The sequence below is a fragment of the Pseudopipra pipra genome, chromosome W (genome assembly GCF_036250125.1).
Source record: "Pseudopipra pipra isolate bDixPip1 chromosome W, bDixPip1.hap1, whole genome shotgun sequence".
Taxonomy (NCBI): Eukaryota; Metazoa; Chordata; class Aves; order Passeriformes; family Pipridae; genus Pseudopipra; species Pseudopipra pipra.
The window spans coordinates 20,323,597-20,340,656 of NC_087580.1; the positions used below are offsets into that span (position 1 = coordinate 20,323,597).

Below are 17,060 nucleotides of genomic sequence, written 5' to 3' on the forward strand. Positions count from 1 at the left end.
GCCCAAACTGCCTGGCTAATACATCTGCAGACTGATGAAAAAATTCATGAGACAGAACTGCTTGATGAAACTTATTTACTGCAGGACCAGTCCATGCAGGTGCTACTAATTTATCTGCTCTATCATTTCCAATTGCTAAACCACCGTCTAGCTTCTGATGGCTTCTAATGTGAGTGATAAAATAGGACTGTGTGCGCTGATCTAGCAAATGCAGCAACTGTGTCATGAGTGCTGCTAAGATCTTATTTTTCAGGGTTTTGACCATTGCCCGTTCGATTCGTTGTACTGTACCTACTACATAAAGTGAATCTGAAACTACATTAACAGGTTCTTCCTTCCAGAAGTTCAAGGCCCACACTACACCTCTCAATTCAAGGGTTTGCAATGTGTCTCCTGAAACACCTGGAAGCAGTTTATGTTTCCACTCTGATCCTTCCTGCCAAGTAATTGCTGCACGCTGGGATTTTCTTCCAGCATCTATAAAAACAGTAATCCCATCAACTGGATCATCTGATCGCAATACAAGCTGTTCAGTTGTCTGATGTTGCAGCAAAGGCAACAATTTGTCTGAGGGATAATGATTTGTGACCAGACCTTCAAAATCTGCCATGGCTATTTGGAATGGTTCTGATTTCTCAAACAACCACTCCAAATAGTTCTGGGCAACTGGTATAAATATTACAGATGGATCTTTGCCAATTAAATCACAAATTCTCCGTCGCCCTTTTATGACAAGTTGTGCAAACAATTCAGGTTGTGTCATGATTGTCTTTTTGGGCTGTATCAAGGCCTGGTGTCTCTGAGGATCCGATGTGCCAGGCCATCGAACCCACACAGCCCAGTAAACTTGGTTATCTTCTTGGTCCCTTTCCTTCTCCTGGCAGAAGGCAGGGCCCCTCTACTGGTCTTGATCAGAGCATTTGTCATCAGAGTCTGACTTTGACTTCTTAGACTTTTTGCCGTTGTCGAAGTGGACCTCCATCTCCTTGTGCCTCGGCAATTGCAGTTTCTCTTCTAAGAAGTCTCCATCTACTACATAGACAACTTTCTTGCCAGTGTCCTTTCGCTTCAGCTCCCTCACTCTAGCTTCAAGCTTAGAAGTGGGTTCACCATCCCACTTCTTCATGTTTTCTCCTTTACTACGAAGGTATGCCCATAGTTGGTTACGTGACCGACGCTTAGAGTTCTCTTTCCTTCGACGTGTGAATGACAGGGATCGTGAGCAAGATCAAGACAAGGATCGAGGTCTGGGCCGAGGTCGTCTTTGTCGATCCCGCCGTGATCTTCCCATTGGCCTTTCTCTGTAATCTCTATACTGTTGCGGACGACGGGAAAGTATCACACGATCACAGTATTGATCATGACTAATCCAACTTTATTGCTGTAAGCTCCATGCTTATAAAGGTTAATAATTAGGCTCATTAATATTCCAAATACAAGCTCATCATTGGCTCCTAATTACCTAAGTTATATTTGCGCAAATGCTGCCTCTTTCTCATGGCTATAGTTACTTTATTTACTATTTGCTACTTTCTCTACCTTTCCCATCCTGTTGCTCTAATTTTTCTATCACGTATGCAGTTTCTTAAACAATACAGCTTCACAGCAGACAATGCAGCCTTGCAGTTTCTTAGACAAAGCAGTTTCACAAACACACTGATCAGTGACCTTCTAATAGTTTTCTTGCTTTAGCGTGAGACCAGCGGTATAGAATCTTTAATGTGTCCTCTCTCTACCAACCAGGTTTCTGCAATATCTTCTACACTTCCCCCGCTCTGTTTAGACAATGTTAAAAACACGTCACTCATTGCCTTTGTTAGCATGTTTTGAATGCATTTAAAAGCACAAGGAACAATGCATAAAGCAGTCAGCAGTATTAGTAAAAGCGAAATTGCTTGTTTAGTGATCTCCGCAAGCCATGGTCCTAAACCTAATTTTGCTAGCCATCCCCTAATGGGATCTTTTTGAACTTCAAAGTCATTCAGGTGACTTTGCATTTCTCTGAGTTTCTGGTAGATGGACTGAGAGTGATCAGAGAGATTCATACAACACATGCCTTCAAATTCTTCACATCCATGCCCCTGAGCCAGCAATAGAAAATCTATGGCTGCTCTGTTTTGTAAAACAGCATGCCTTATTTCATCAGAGTCATGAGCCAATTCTCCCAGAATTTTCGAAGTTCTATTCATTTGATTTCTTGCCCAACAAGCTGTTCTTTGGACAAGAAACAGGCTCTTTTTTGCTCCAACGGGGGCAAATATGGATGCAAAGAAATTTGTTGTAGGCGTCCAAAATTTAATGGGTTGGTTTTCTACTGACTTGCAGTATTTATCAAATTCAGTTTCTCGTTTGTTCCGAATATTTTTCTTTTTCAGTTGCGTTATTTGTCTCATGGTAGGTGTAAACATAGTCAACTTTCCCAAGTAACATGGTCCGCCAATGGGATACTTAGGAATGCCAGGCTCTTGAGCATCAATTTGTAACACACGCTCTCGACCCTTTTTTATCAGGGCTGCCAACATTTCAATTTTTTGTAAAAGTGTTTTAGGCTGTTGTATGCTAGTTGATAACCATTCTAAAACTCCTATATCCTCCCCCGTTTCTGTTTGTGATTGTGTAATAGCACCTAAAATGTATCGTTTGTCAGTCCAAAAGGTAAGTTCTAAAGGTAATTCCCATTGTCTTCTCCGAACACGGCCCTGAGTGACACAATCTAAAATTTGTTGGAGTATGAGTTGTTGGTGCTTTGTGACAGTAATTTTGGTTGTTGGGTCTGTTCCTTTTAATAGGGGTCGCAATTCAGCTAAAAGGTCAGCAGGGATTCCCACAACAGGGCGTAACCACTGTAAATCCCCAAGAAGTTTTTGTGCATCATTCACAGTGTGCAATTTTGATTGAAATACCAATTTCTGTGGGATAACAGCATGTCGAGAGATAGTCCACCCCAAATATCTCCATGGTTCTGTCGTTTGAATTTTTTCATCTGCTATTATTAACTTATATTGTTCCAAATGTCTGCGAATTATTTGTATTTGTTCGGGTACAAACTCTTCAGGCTGGCAAAACAAAATATCATCCATATAGTGATAGATTATGCAGTCAGGCCATCTTCTTCGCAAGGCTTGTAAGGCAGTATCCACATATAGTTGACATAAGGTAGGACTGTTCCTCATCCCTTGTGGTAATACTGTCCATTCAAATCGTTGGTCAGGTCTTTCTCTGTTAATAGCAGGTAATGTAAAAGCAAAACGTTTACTATCCCGAGGGTGCAATTGAATTGTAAAGAAACAATCCTTTAAGTCTACAATCAGTAAGGACCAATCCATGGGAAGCATTGCAGGATTTGGTAGTCCAGGCTGTAAAGCCCCCATGGCTTCCATTTGTGAGTTAACTGCTCTTAGATCATGCAATAATCGATATTTTCCAGACTTTTTCTTTATTACAAATATAGGTGTATTCCAGGGACTAGTAGAAAGTTTTAAGTGTCCTTGATCAATTTGTTCTTGTACTAATTCATGAGCAGCTTCCAAGCTTTCCCGTTTTAAAGGCCATTGCTTAACCCATACTGGAGTATCAACAATCCAAGTAATAGGAATTGGGAAAGACCAAGCAATGGCTATTCCCCCAAAGGGTAATCATTGGAGAGTTTCATCCCAATTTGTGTCAAAACATCTCTCCCGATTAAGCATTGTACTGTTGGTGGAAGCTGCACAACAGACAGGACAGCACTGACCACACGACCTTCCACCTCGATGTTCACAGTAGGAGTCCGCATAGCAATTGAGGCACCCCCAATGCCAGTCACAGTTGTAGTAGCAGGTTGCAGAGGCCAGTGTCTAGGCCAACAATGAGGAGCTATTATACTGGAATCAGCTCCTGAATCTAGTAAAGCATCCAGTGTTTTTGTTTGATCTTTCCATATAATTGTAACTTTATGTTTTGGCCTCTCACTTAAATCCAGTGTCAGTAAGGTAAGTCCCCTTGTAGAACCAAATCCACGATCTCCACGTTGCATCAGTTGTCGGTCGTTGGTTAAAGGTTTTGCTAACTGTGGCAGGGGTATTAATTGAGCAATACGTTGTCCTTTAGGAATCCTTAAAGGTGGAAAAATAGTATATGCCATAACCATTATCTGTCCAGTGTAGTCAGCATCAATTAATCCAGGCAGCACAAATAATCCAGCAAGGCTAGCCGACGATCTGCCAATCAACAGTGCCCCAAATGCTTGTTTATTTATTACCAAAGGCCCGTAGATACCAGTAGGAATCTTTTGAGGTTGGGTGGATAGCAAAGTGACCTCTAGTGTCGTGGCCAAATCCAATCCGAGGCTACCAGCTGTGGCAGGTTGTAATCCGAAAGCATTGGCTGAGGCTGTGGTTGTGGCAGGTTGCAGCTGTTCTCCTGTCCGTGGAATGGATTGTTCGGTGAAAAGTTGCTGGCTGGGGTTATCTGTGCTGCAGCGACGACTTGTGTCTGAGCGCGGCCACTGCAATTCCTCGCGCTCTGCCGTGAGTTTCCCGACCGGCTCCGACAAACAGAAGTGTTGTGGGTGGAGTTCTGACACTGTTGGTACCAAATTCCTGTTGCTCGGCACTCCCTTCTGAAGTGTCCAGTAGCTCCGCATCGATAACACTTTGATCGAGTTTTTCCATCTGTGGAGTTATTAGCCTTTCCCTGGAGGGGTGCAAGAGCTGCTAACACTTGAATTTGGGAATTTTGAGCCTGTTCTTTAAGCTCCTTAACTAAGTCCTGAGTCTGTTCTTTAAGCCCTTTAGTAAAATCCTGAATAGCATTGACTAAAAATGCATTCTCTCCTGTTGGTATTTGCAATACTTTGTCTAATAATTCTTCTATAGTCCAATAAGGACCCAATGTATTTATTACTTGTTTAACCATTGAGTTAGCATTTTGCAAAACACACTGCTTTAGCATGGTTCCCTTCATATAATCTGGGACCCCAGCTTTTGTGATAGCAGCTGTTAACTTGTCAACATATTCACCAAAAGATTCATTCCTTCCCTGTTTTAAGCTCATATATAATGGCACTCCCCCTGGCTCTTTGACCCTATTTAATGCTTTCCTTACAAGGTCCATGGCCTCTCTAATTTTATCTGCCCCAATGTGTACTTGTGCTTCGGTTCGTGAATATGGACCTGTTCCCATTAGTTCGTCTGCTGTAACGCCGTGTAAAGGATCCCCCGGTTGCCTGATCACAGCAACACTTTCATTAACATATGCTTGCCAATAAGCATTAAACAAAAGCTGCTGATGTTCTGTGAGTATCATTCTCGAAATGGAACGGAGATCTGAGGGTAGTAAAAGTTGAGTGGCCCAGAAATAATCTAACATTTGTTTAACAGGTTCTCCATGCAAACCAAATTCACTTACAGTGCTCCGCAGTTGTGCCAAAAGTTTCCAATCTAATGGAGTTATAGTGGCATTTAGCCCTCCCCCTGGCATTTGATTATAAATAACTGGAAATGCCATGCCCTCTGCCCCCTGCAATTCTTCTGACAGGCAATGTTTAGCAATCGCTGCCCATGTATCTCTCCTCTCCTTGGCTATGGCCCCCGCCGGGTCAGTGCTTGCCCCAGGGACAGGCATCACAGCATCTAAAGCAGGAGGAGGGGGTGCTGGTGGCTCCAGCAATGGATCAGCGTTATTGCTTAAAGGTTCTGCAGGGGCAGGAGGGTCAGGAGGGGTTGCAGAAGGGGGAGCCGTATTTTCATTAGGAGGGGGGGCAGACGGCTGTGCTGGGAGCATAACTGATTGAAATGCAGGGGGGGTCGGGGAAATAGAGAACCAATCTCTGTTGTGTTGCTGCATACCTCGAGCTTGCTCAGCAGCTCGTTTCTCTGCCTCATGTTGTAACAATGTATCATTCACAACTTTCCAAAACTTTCCCAGCTTTTTTGCAACTTTATCCTCTTCTAGAATGGCCTCACATATTTTATTTCCAAATTTTCGCCACTCTTCTAAAGAATGCACGGTATGCGGGTTGATAAAACACCCTTTTGCATACCCAAAAGCAAGCAATCCTGGTAATTCCTTTTTTAAATCTATATCTTTAATACCCTTTTTCTGCAAAAATTCAGAAAATAAACTATATGCTGCTTCCCTTTCCATTTTTTACCTATTTTTAGCGCGCTCTTGCAGCCTCCAGAGTCCGGCAGCACGTACGGTGGAACTCGTCCCAAGTGACGCTTTAAGGATCCGAAGTTGCAGTTGCCCACTTTTTGATCCGGGTCCGAAGTCGCAAATTCTGCCGACTTTTTGACCAGTTCCAGGTCCAAGTCACTCCTCAATTTGACTTTTTGACCAGCCTCGCTGCTAAGGCTCCGACACTATGCCATCCCAACCGTGGATTCCCCCGTTTCTTTAAATTATCACGTCGGAGGTCACCATTTGTTGCGGACGACGGGAAAGTATCACACGATCACAGTATTGATCATGACTAATCCAACTTTATTGCTGTAAGCTCCATGCTTATAAAGGTTAATAATTAGGCTCATTAATATTCCAAATACAAGCTCATCATTGGCTCCTAATTACCTAAGTTATATTTGCGCAAATGCTGCCTCTTTCTCATGGCTATAGTTACTTTATTTACTATTTGCTACTTTCTCTACCTTTCCCATCCTGTTGCTCTAATTTTTCTATCACGTATGCAGTTTCTTAAACAATACAGCTTCACAGCAGACAATGCAGCCTTGCAGTTTCTTAGACAAAGCAGTTTCACAAACACACTGATCAGTGACCTTCTAATAGTTTTCTTGCTTTAGCGTGAGACCAGCGGTATAGAATCTTTAATGTGTCCTCTCTCTACCAACCAGGTTTCTGCAATATCTTCTACACTATACCTTCTGTCCTCTCTGTCTCTAAGGTCGTCCTCATATCTGGAATATTCATAATCTCTCTCCATTCTTTCCCTATCGTAGGTGCGTCGGTACAGGGGATCGAAGGAGTCTTCCATATTTTCCTCTATGGTTCTTATCCAAGCACACATCGTCTCCACGCTTGGTTCCTCCATCTTTGGATTATATACGGGTATCAAGCAGGAAATATATGGTTTAGGGGCACCTTGAATTACCTTTTTCCACATTGGTTGCGTGCAGGGAACATTCTCAGGAACTTGGATGTCATAATAATCTGGATCAGAATAGATGATCTCCAACATGGCCAATTCTCGTAGGTATTGGATGCCTTCTTCTGCAGTCCTCCACCTTCTTGAAGAACTCTTCTGGGACTCCTTAAATGGGTATTTCACTCTCACCATGTGGAGGATTCGGAGCCAAAGACTGGACGCCATTTTCTCCCTCCCCATTTCTTGCTCTATCACAGGGTCTCGAGCAATGGATCCCAATTGTCGTGCTTCATCACCTTCAATTACATGACTGTCAGCTCCCTTGTCCCAGCATCGCACCAGCCAAGTGAGGACTTCTTCACCAGGCAAGCGCATATAATCTCTCCGTAAATCTCGAAACTCTCTTGTGGTCAGTGATTGTGTAATTTCACTTTCTCGCATTATTTCTTGTCCATCTCTCCCACATAGAATCTTTTCCACCTCTCTCTTTACTCTTCCGCTCCTACGTGGGACTGCTCCCACCTCCTCCCTATATCTCTCACGTGGAGGTGGGGACTGGGCATGCCGTGGGGATAAGCTTCTATATCGTTCATGGCGTGGAGATGGACTTCTACGCCATTCACGGCGCGAAGATGGACTTCTACGCCGTTCATACTGTGGGGATGGACTCCTACGCCGTTCACGCCGTGGAGATGGACTTCTATGCCATTCACGCCGTGGGGATGGACTCCAGTGCTGTTCCGAAAGGTGGAGCAGGGTTCCATGTGAACAGCAGTTGAACATGGGTCAGTCGGTCCTAAGCGATAGGCGAGCGCCGTTCCGAAAGGGCGGGCGATGGCCTCCGTTGCCCTCAGCCGATCGAAAGGGAGTCGGGTTCAGATCCCCGAATCCAGAGTGGCGGAGACGGGCACCGCGAGGCGCCCAGTGCAGTGACGCAACCGATCCCGGAGAAGCCGGTGGGAGCCCCGGGGAGAGTTCTCTTTTCTTTGTGAAGGGCCGGATGCCCTGGAATGGGTTCGCCCCGAGAGAGGGGCCCGCGCCAATTTTTTTGAGACCGGGGGCGAGGCCCGCGCCTCGCCTCCCCTTCCCTCGCTGCCCTGCGCGCCCTTTCGCTCGCAGACAGCCGCCCGCGCGGGGGGGAGACCAGGGGCGAGGCCCGCGCCTCACTTCCCTTTCCCTCGCTGCCCTGCGCGAGGAAGGCCTAGAGTGAAACCACCACAGGCTGATAAGGTAAAAATACCCATTCCAAAATTCTTATGCTGGTTGCGATTTGACAGATGATACCCAATGGATGCTTTTTGCTTTCTCCAGAATTAACAATCAGGTACTGCACTGGCTGTTCCAGTATTATTCGACAGGCATATCCTGCAGCTATCTTTTCAGAGATCTTAACTGTAGCTGTCTTTTGATCTTCTGACAATTCTCTATGAAGGCCTGCCTGAGCAACTGACCCTAGCAAAGGCATCAGAGGAGCTAGATCATCATTGGTTATTCCACACACAGGTCTGACCCACTGTATATCACCCATCAGCTTCTGTACATCAGTCAGGGTTTTTATGGCAGTGTTAATAACTAACTTCTGTGGTCTCACTATTCCTTTTGTGATGGTCCAACCAAGGTATTGCCATGGTTCCTGCTTCTGAATCTTTTCAGGGGCAATCTGTAGGCCTCAGTGACTCAACTCTTGTTCTAACTGCTATAACAGCATTGGCACATTCAGATTTTTTCCCGCTATCAGGACATCATCCATGTAATGATACACTAATAAGTCAGGGTGTCGAGTCCGGAATGACTGCAAGGCCCATGCAACATAGATCTGACACAAGGTGGGTGAATTTTTCATCCCCTGGGGAAGAGTTACCCAATGAAAACGCTGTGCTGGTTCTGCTTTGTTAATTGAAGGCACTGTGAAGGCAAATCTGACAGCATAGTCTGGATGCAAAAGGATTGTGAAAAAACAGTCTTTTAAATCTATTACCAGTATGACCCAATCACGGGGGATCATCATAGGAGAAGGCAGACCAGGCTGCAAAGCCCCCATATCCTCCATGACTGCGTTGACAGCTTGCAGATCATGTAATAATCTCCATTTTCCTGATTTTTTTGGAATAGCAAATATGGGAGTGTTCCACGGACTTGTAGATGGAACAATATGTCCTGCATCCAATTGCTCTTGAACTAATTGTTGTACTATTTGCAGCCTCTCCTCCTTCAGCGGCCAGTGATCTACCCATACTGGTTTTTCTGTTTTCCATCACAGTTTTAAGGTTGACTGCCTATCAATGGCTGCATCTGAAAAGGAGAAGTAACCAGACGTGGTCCCATTTGCCCCAACAGATCTCAACCTATCAGGCCTACTGGTAAGGCAACACATAAGGACGAGTCCCCACTATTGCCCCATCAGAGAACTGAAAAGTTATCACATCTTTGCTAATCCATGTCTGCTGTACACCACCTACACCTTTAACTCCTGTGGGTGCCATTTCCACAGGCCATGCTTGAGGCCATTTATGCCTGGGAATGATCGAAATATCAGCTCCCGTATCAAGAGGCATAGTCATAGTGCTGGATTGTCCATTAGGATGCCGTACAATTACATTTTCCTCGGGTTTTTCCTGCTTTATATCTACTGCTAACAACACATCAGGGGAACCTGTTGAACCAAAGCCTCCATCTCCCCGTGTTACTGGTTCTGCATTAGGCACTTCTGCTTTAAAAGGCACCAACTGAGCTATTTTACTGTTAGCAGGAATGAAAACTGGTGGTGTTAGAGTGTATACCATGATTTTGATTACAGCCGTAGAATCTGCATCTATGACTGCTGGCACCACAAAAATTCCCTGACGAGACAAAGATGAACGTCCTACCAAATGAGCACTCAATCCTCTACCTAAAGGTCCCTGCAATGTAGACTCAATCACGTACACTTCTTGAGTCTCAAGCATAGTATCTACTGCTGTTGCCAGGTCCACGCCGGTGCTTCCTGCGGTGGCTGCACGGCAGCGTTCCAGGCACCCCGATTTGTTGTCATCGCGCGAGAGTGCATCGCGCTCCGCCTGAAGTTTCCCTGCCTTTTGCATTCATTTGTGTTATGATTATCCATTTGACAATTGCTGCACCACCTTGAACCTCCTGCAGTAAGAGGAGGTCCTGCTGTTATTGCAGGACGAGCAGTTCCTAGCAAAGGAAATGCTTGACACTGGGTCCTGACGTGTCCCTTCTGACCACAAGCAAGACACATCTTTCCTCTTCTTCCCTTAAAACTCCTTCCTCTCCTAGCCATTAGAGGTTTTACTACTGCACCCACTGCAGTAGCTAGATAGGCTGCGTCCTCCTGCTTAATCATCCTTGACACAGTTTCTAGGAGTTGAGCTGTACCAGCACCCCTTGGCATTGTGCTTAAAGCTTGCTTGGTCTTATCATTGGCATTATCATAGGCCAACAAGTCAAGGAATCTTGCCTTTAAATTCTGACCCATATCTGGATCCGCATCTAGTGACTGATGCAGGCGATCTATAAACTGATTATAAGACTCATTGGGCCCCTGTTTGATTGAAGTACATGGGGGTCCTGACTTTGCATCCCTTACTATAAGCAATGCCTTATAAGCTAAATCCTGACTAGTTTGTAATACCTCATCTGGAAACTGTGCTTGTACATCTGCTTTTTCATACTGACCAAGACCCATGAGTGCATCAGAGGTAACACCGTAGAGAGGATGCCCTTGTTGCCTAGGCTGTGCTGCAGCCACTGCACAGCTGGCATTCCATTTGCTAAAGAACTGTAATTGCTGGGATGGAGAAAGCAATGTGTTTATAATCATACGAGTATCATATGGTGTCAACAAATGCGCAGAAAAAAGATGTATTATTGATTGTGAATAACTGCTTTTTAAACCATATTGTGAAACAGCTGCCTTTGCCTCTTTTATGATCTCCCAATCTATAGCTTCCCAGGAATTATTTCCTGCATTGTCTACAAATACAGGAAAAGCATTAGATTCTAAGAGCGTAAAATCCCCTTCAGGGGCAGCAGCCTGTATAATGTTTTTCCAATTCTGTGCTGGATTAACACTCACCCACCCTTTTCTCCTCCCTCCACCCGGCAAGGCTGGAACCCCTAAACCAGAAGTTCCCACCCCGGGCATCCCAGGAGAGGGGTTTGGAGGAGGCAATGCCGGCGCTGCAGGCAAAGCTGGAACCTGGGAAAAACCTGGATTTTACAGCGCGAACTGTCTCTGTTAAATGAGACTTAAGCTCTTCGAAACAGCGTAACAAATTGTTCACTTGATCTTTTGTTGCAAGCATAGCAATCTTGTCGCTTTCATCTTCTGAGCTCTCCTCATCAGAGGATGAACTGGGTGACGGGAGTGGAGGCAATTGCCGATCCACGTTGTCACGATGCAGTGTTTCTTTCTTTCTTTGCTGCAGCGTTGGTACGAAGCTGGCAATTTCTTCTGCGGCAGCTTCAATCGGTGTAGCAGCAGCTTTTTTCAAAATAGACCCGGTTGCCGCAGTAGCAAAACTCTGAGGGCGACTTCCGTGTTCAGAGGCGTCAGCTCTTGATGACGTAAAATCAGGCGACATGGTGCTTCCAGGCAGCAGCGGTGCAGCGACATCTAGCGGCGCGGAGGCTCCCAGCAGCTCTGTTCCGGGCAGCACATGTGCAAAAGCAGTCGGTGACTCAGTGCCCACAGCAGGCGCAGCTGAAGGAGGGGCTGCTGGCTGCGCAGGCTCAATAGAAGATGGTAGTGCTGGCAGCGCAGGCGCAGTAAAAGGGTGTGCTGATGGCACAGCGCCAGCGTGTCTCTCCGCGGGCTCTGCTTTTTCTGCCAGCGCTGGCGCGCTGCTGAACCAAGACAAACCCGCGGCTTTTAAAACTTTTACCGAGCGCGTCTCTGCAGGCGCCGAAACCTCCCCGAAAACAAACTGCTCTACGCACCTTTGCTCCACGATCTCGCTGTTTCCCTGGAGAGTTGCTTTTACAGCTGCCTTTGCTGCTGCAGATGCTTGCTTCATAGCATTATGCTTTTCCAGTGAATCGACTACCAGACGCCAAGTTGCAGGGTGTTTTTTAGCGTCCTTTGATCCCTTAGAGATCTCATCCCATAATTGTTCCTTTATAGTATCCCACGTAGATACCTCAAAGGCGGCTTGAGCGGATGGGATTAGCTTCTTTTCTCTCGCCCAATCAAGCAACCCTTTCAGGGCTTTTTCATCATAATTTGGCTCTCTTAGAAAGACTATAGATTGCAAGAGCCTTTCCACTGCTGCTTCATCTTTGGAAAGGGTGGGCCTCATGCTCCTGCCAGCTGACTCACTTGGCCAAAGCGAGATTCCAATTTTAACCATGCACGGATTTGTTCACAGCACCGGGGCTCAATGCTGCCTGTAACAGCTGCTTCCTTCGGCTCTTCCGCTCGCCTTATGTCCCGAAGAACTGACAAACTTGGAGTCCCTGTTTTTTCAGGCACCAATTCTTGATGGAAGGGAACGGACAGACTGCTCTTAGACCAATGTGATCAGGCAATATGTTGGGTTTATTAGGAAAAAGACAGATTATATAGTGGTAATGACACTTAGTTTCTTGTTCACACTACATTGGTTACATAAGGAAAACATGCTCTGCTGTCCACTGCTAACTGGACCACAACAGGTGGTCATAGGAGATGAGAAAACTTTATTCACCTGCCAAAACTCCTCCTTGGCATCTGGCATGAATCCACCTTTGTTTTAACTTTAGCTCGGGTAGCCATCTTAGTGGTGCAGTAATTTTTACTATCAGCACCCAGCCATGTCAAGGTAATACACACAGAAATGCAAGGGAAATTGTTCACACAATTTCTGTCTTACGACACTCTCTCTGTTTGGGAGAAGCCAGATGCTGCCCCGGGCCATCAGAAGTGGTGCTGAAGCCTCTTTCAGCCCAGCTCCAGGTGCAGTTCTCTCATCCCCTCAGTGAGTGCCCGCTGCCCCAGCCGGCACTGACCAGCCAGGGCGTTTGGCACACTTGGATTGGTGGTTTGGAGAAACAGCCCCAGACTGGCAGGGGGCCAGATAAGCTCCAGTAACAGCCCTGGTGAGTTTTAAGTGAAACTGCATGAATACAGTTCTTTATTAATATATAGCAACTCAATCAAGTGCTCATGAAATGACCTCACTCAGCTCATCCTCCCAATTAAACACCTTTTTATTGGCTGAATCTTCATATTTTGGAGTATTTACTGGCTAAACTTTAACTTTTTGCAGTTTGAGGGGGGTTCATATTGATACTTCTGATTGGTTTTTTTTCTTGAATTTCAGTGGTTTTTGTTTTACTGGGCTGAATCTTGGTGTTTTGGAGGTTTTTATGGTCACAGGATGCCTGGTGAGTTCTAGAGATGGACTTGGGCAGGAGGAACCCCCCAGCCAACACACTCAGCCCTTGTTTTCCCCTCCATCAGGATTTCTCCTTCCCAAAGCTTGGGCGGATGGAGGAGGAGGCTGCGAGGAAGAGGAAGATGCCTTGGGCCCCCCAGGCAGGTGAGGAGGCAGTCAGTGTCCCTTTGGGCGGGTGTTGTGCTGGCTCTGTCAGCCGAGCATGGCCCTGGCTGCAGGACAACCCCGCTGGCGCTGCCGTCCTGCCGGGGCTGGAGTTGGGGGGATGTCCTTGGCCTTCCCTGTGGGCCGGGGGCAAATCCCCTCCCTGTCCTTCTTGCTTCCTGCCCCAGGCCCCGAGCTGAGGACGGAGAGCCCGGAGGACAAATCCCCCCGGCAGAGCCTGGTGGGAGAGGTCGTTTTGAAGGGCTCCCCGGTGCAGGAAGGCAGCGGGGAGGAAAAGGGCCGGAGATCCCCCCGCAGGAGGGGCTCCAAAGCCATCCCAGGGTGCTCTGAGGAGGAAAGAGCCAGCCTGTGCCGGGAAGGCGGCCGGAGCTTGAGGGGGAGCTCTGACCTGGTGGTCCCTGAGCAGCCTCCCAGCAGGGAGAAGCCCTTCAGGTGCTTAGAGTGTGGGAAGAGCTTCAGGAACAGCTCCAACCTTCTCACCCACCATCACATTCACACCGGGGAACAGCCCTACACGTGTGGGGAATGTGGGAAGAGCTTCAGGAACAGCTCCACTCTCCTCACCCACCAGCGCATCCACACCGGGGAACGGCCCTACACATGTAGGGAATGTGGGAAGAGATTCAGGAACAACTCCAACCTGATCCAACACCAGCACATCCACACTGGGGAACGGCCCTACACATGTTGGGAATGTGGGAAGAGCTTTCGGCAGATCTCCCACCTTCTCAAGCACCAGCACATACACACTGGGGAACGGCCCTACAGGTGCTTGGAGTGTGGGAAGATGTTTCAGACCAGCTCAGATCTCCTCCTGCACCACCGGACACACACGGATGAGATGCCCTTCCGCTGCACCGACTGCGGGAAGGGCTTCCGGCAGAACTCCCACCTTGTCAGGCACCGACGCATCCACAGCGGGGAGAGGCCCTATAAGTGTGGAGAGTGTGGGAAGAGCTTCACCCAGAGCGGTAACTTGACCACACACCAACGGACCCACCGGTAAGGGAAGCCCTCGAGTGCCCCAACTGCAGGAAGAGCTTCGACCGCTGCTTCCACCCCGAATGAAGCCCCTGATGGGGAGGCAACCCCTGGAGTCCAGTGACTGTCAGTCCATCCCTTTCGACCACAAAGGGCCAGTCCCCTTTCCCTGGGGCAGCTTCTTCCAACAGAACCCTTCTGGAGGGGGTGTGGAGATTCCTGCCTTGGCTGGGGACCCCCCAAGGTCACTGCTGGAGGTTGAGAGCAGAGATCTCCCCATCAGCATTGGTCTGGGGGAGTTCCATCCATCTCTAATTAAGAATTATTGCTTTTGTGCCAGCTTTAGTAGAATTGCTTCAACCATTGCTTTAGTGTAGACACTTCAGTGTCTTATCCTGTACTCCTGGTAGCTTTAGTGTGTATATTGTGTATAATTCTGTTGAAGACGTTTTGTCTGATCATTTGCAACCTTAAATAATTCATTTCTATCAACAGATCTGATTTGCCATCATTAAGACCTGGGGGACAAAAGTGGTTCAGTCACAGCTCTGTAATTCCTCTAAACTGAAAGTGTTGGCATAATCCAAGGCTGAGATTGGATCCAGCAGCCCCCAGCACCCCACAGGAAGTTGGAAGCTCAGGGGCCACCTCCCTTTCCCAGCTCCCCTGTGCCCAAAGACCCCCATGGGACCGTGGGACCTGCCAGACCACCCCCCCTTTTCCACCCTTGTCCCTGTTTCTCCCACTTTCCCATGGTCCCCTCAATCCCCAGTGTCCTCCCTGAACAGTTTTTGGGTCCCAACCTGCCGATGCCTAAAATCTATTCTGGCACAGTTTTAAACTTTTATACTGTTGTTGGCTATTTAATATTTCTAAATATTATATCTAATCTTTCATAAGTGGAGTTAATTTAAGCAGTCTCTTCTTTCTCATTTTTAACTGTGGTAGCAGGTGTTCATCACAGGTATCCTTCTGCTGAAGTCAGCAGCTTCTTCTCTCACTCTCACAGCATGCCAAAGGCTGGTTGATGGATTCCAGTGTTATCTCTGAGGCCTCTTGCTGGGCAGCTGCCTCTGGCTCCCTAACCTGAACACATCTGGTTTCCCCCAATTCCCTCTTTTTTATTTTCTAATTGAAACACTAAAACTTGTGCAAAGCTACAGCGAACCAAACGTGACACACAAGAAAGAAAACATGGCACACTAAGCAAAATACAGAAAAACACAAAAATTCCAGTTACAGCTACAATGGCAACTTTCTTGAGTTTTGGACCTAGGTTAAAAATATCTATCCAGCTAAACAAACTGTCTAAGCCTTGGTCCTTCTCTGCGTTAAGCTGCACTGTTACGTTTTTTAATTGAGCAAGGCTTTGATGAATCAACTCTGAGTGATCAGAAAGATTCATGCAGCAAAGGCCTTCAAAATCTTTGCAACCATGTCCATGAGCCAATAGCAAGAAATCAATGGCTGCTCTATTCTACAAAGTGGCTTTCCTGATTGAACTGACATCGGTTAGTAAGGCGTCAGCTGCTGAACTTGGCAAACCAGCAACCTGGTCAATCCAAGGTGGTCAAGGCATGAGCTGTTCCAGTTCCAGCTACAAGACTGGGGAATACTCTTTCATCTGGGCCCCAGATATGTACTCTTGAATTGCAATTCTTATTGTATCGTTGCACAAATCTTTTTTGCCTCTTTGGAATGTGTGTGCTTATGGGTAATTTGTGAGGTTAAACAGTGTTTATTTTCCAAATGTGCACGGTCCTCCTTTCGCTCTAGTGGGAATACCTTTCCATGCTCGTGGCCCACAGATTAAGAAAATACCATTGGGCAAGCCAAGAGGTGTCGCCTCTGATTTGAATACTGTAGAATTGGGTGATTTACACCAAAAACGAGCATTTTGGCATGTTCCAGAAGGAGATACGCCAATTGCCAAATAATGATTTGAATTTGAATCTGAGGGATCGAATTGAAAACAGAAAAGTGCAGTCAGACTGCCCATGACATTAATTTCTTGGGGTTCTATTGGAATTCAAGGAAAATTATTTTCAAGGTTTTGGTTATTGGCACGTTGTAGTAATTGTGCCTTGTGAAGGTTAGAGCACCATGGCAAGTATTGGTGTAGAAAGGTAATCCACTGGGTGCAATTGAAAGGAAGGCCTACTAAGGAGGTATGGAATGGATCAGTTGGGACAGCCACAGACAAACACAGTGTGTCAGTCCCGGTTGCATTGGCGAGTGTCACCCAGACGTTCTGCTGGTCAAAGATTGTCCAGTCAGGAGGCATGGCTGTTGTTATGAAGATGATCCAAGGTAGGGTTGCACGAAACGTGAAGTGTGGTGGGGGAAAACAGTTTTCCCCCTGCAGTTATAAAATGGTAAAACCCCAGGGGGTGGTGACCCTTGAAGTTTTGAGGTTTTACCCAATGAGCACTTCTGCAAAATATAAGCATATC

The 17,060-nt window shown here is 46.6% G+C and overlaps 3 protein-coding genes across 3 annotated transcripts in view; 2 read left to right on the forward strand and 1 right to left on the reverse strand.

Annotated features, from left to right (window-relative positions):
- The window catches only part of LOC135405349 (zinc finger protein 70-like), a 431,851-nt gene that overhangs the window by 269,109 nt on the left and 145,682 nt on the right, over window positions 1-17,060 (forward strand). The window lies entirely within an intron of this gene.
- Window positions 1-17,060, reverse strand: part of LOC135405331 (zinc finger protein 239-like) — a 169,957-nt gene that overhangs the window by 34,782 nt on the left and 118,115 nt on the right. The gene's annotated exons all lie outside the window — the stretch shown is intronic.
- On the forward strand, window positions 13,502-15,516 carry LOC135405389 (zinc finger protein 239-like). Its single transcript, XM_064640080.1, has 2 exons — window positions 13,502-13,605; window positions 13,794-15,516. The coding sequence occupies exons 1-2, from the start codon at window positions 13,554-13,556 to the stop codon at window positions 14,630-14,632; spliced, it is 891 nt and encodes a 296-aa protein (XP_064496150.1). The 5' UTR covers window positions 13,502-13,553; the 3' UTR covers window positions 14,633-15,516.

Excerpts from the sequence above, each read along its gene's own strand:
- LOC135405389 (XM_064640080.1), top strand. The coding sequence starts at position 13,554 with ATGGAGGAGGAGGCTGCGAGGAAGAGGAAGATGCCTTGGGCCCCCCAG. Across the intron at positions 13,606-13,793 it reads GCCTTGGGCCCCCCAGGCAG|GCCCCGAGCTGAGGACGGAG; the intron begins GTGAGGAGGCAG and ends TTCCTGCCCCAG.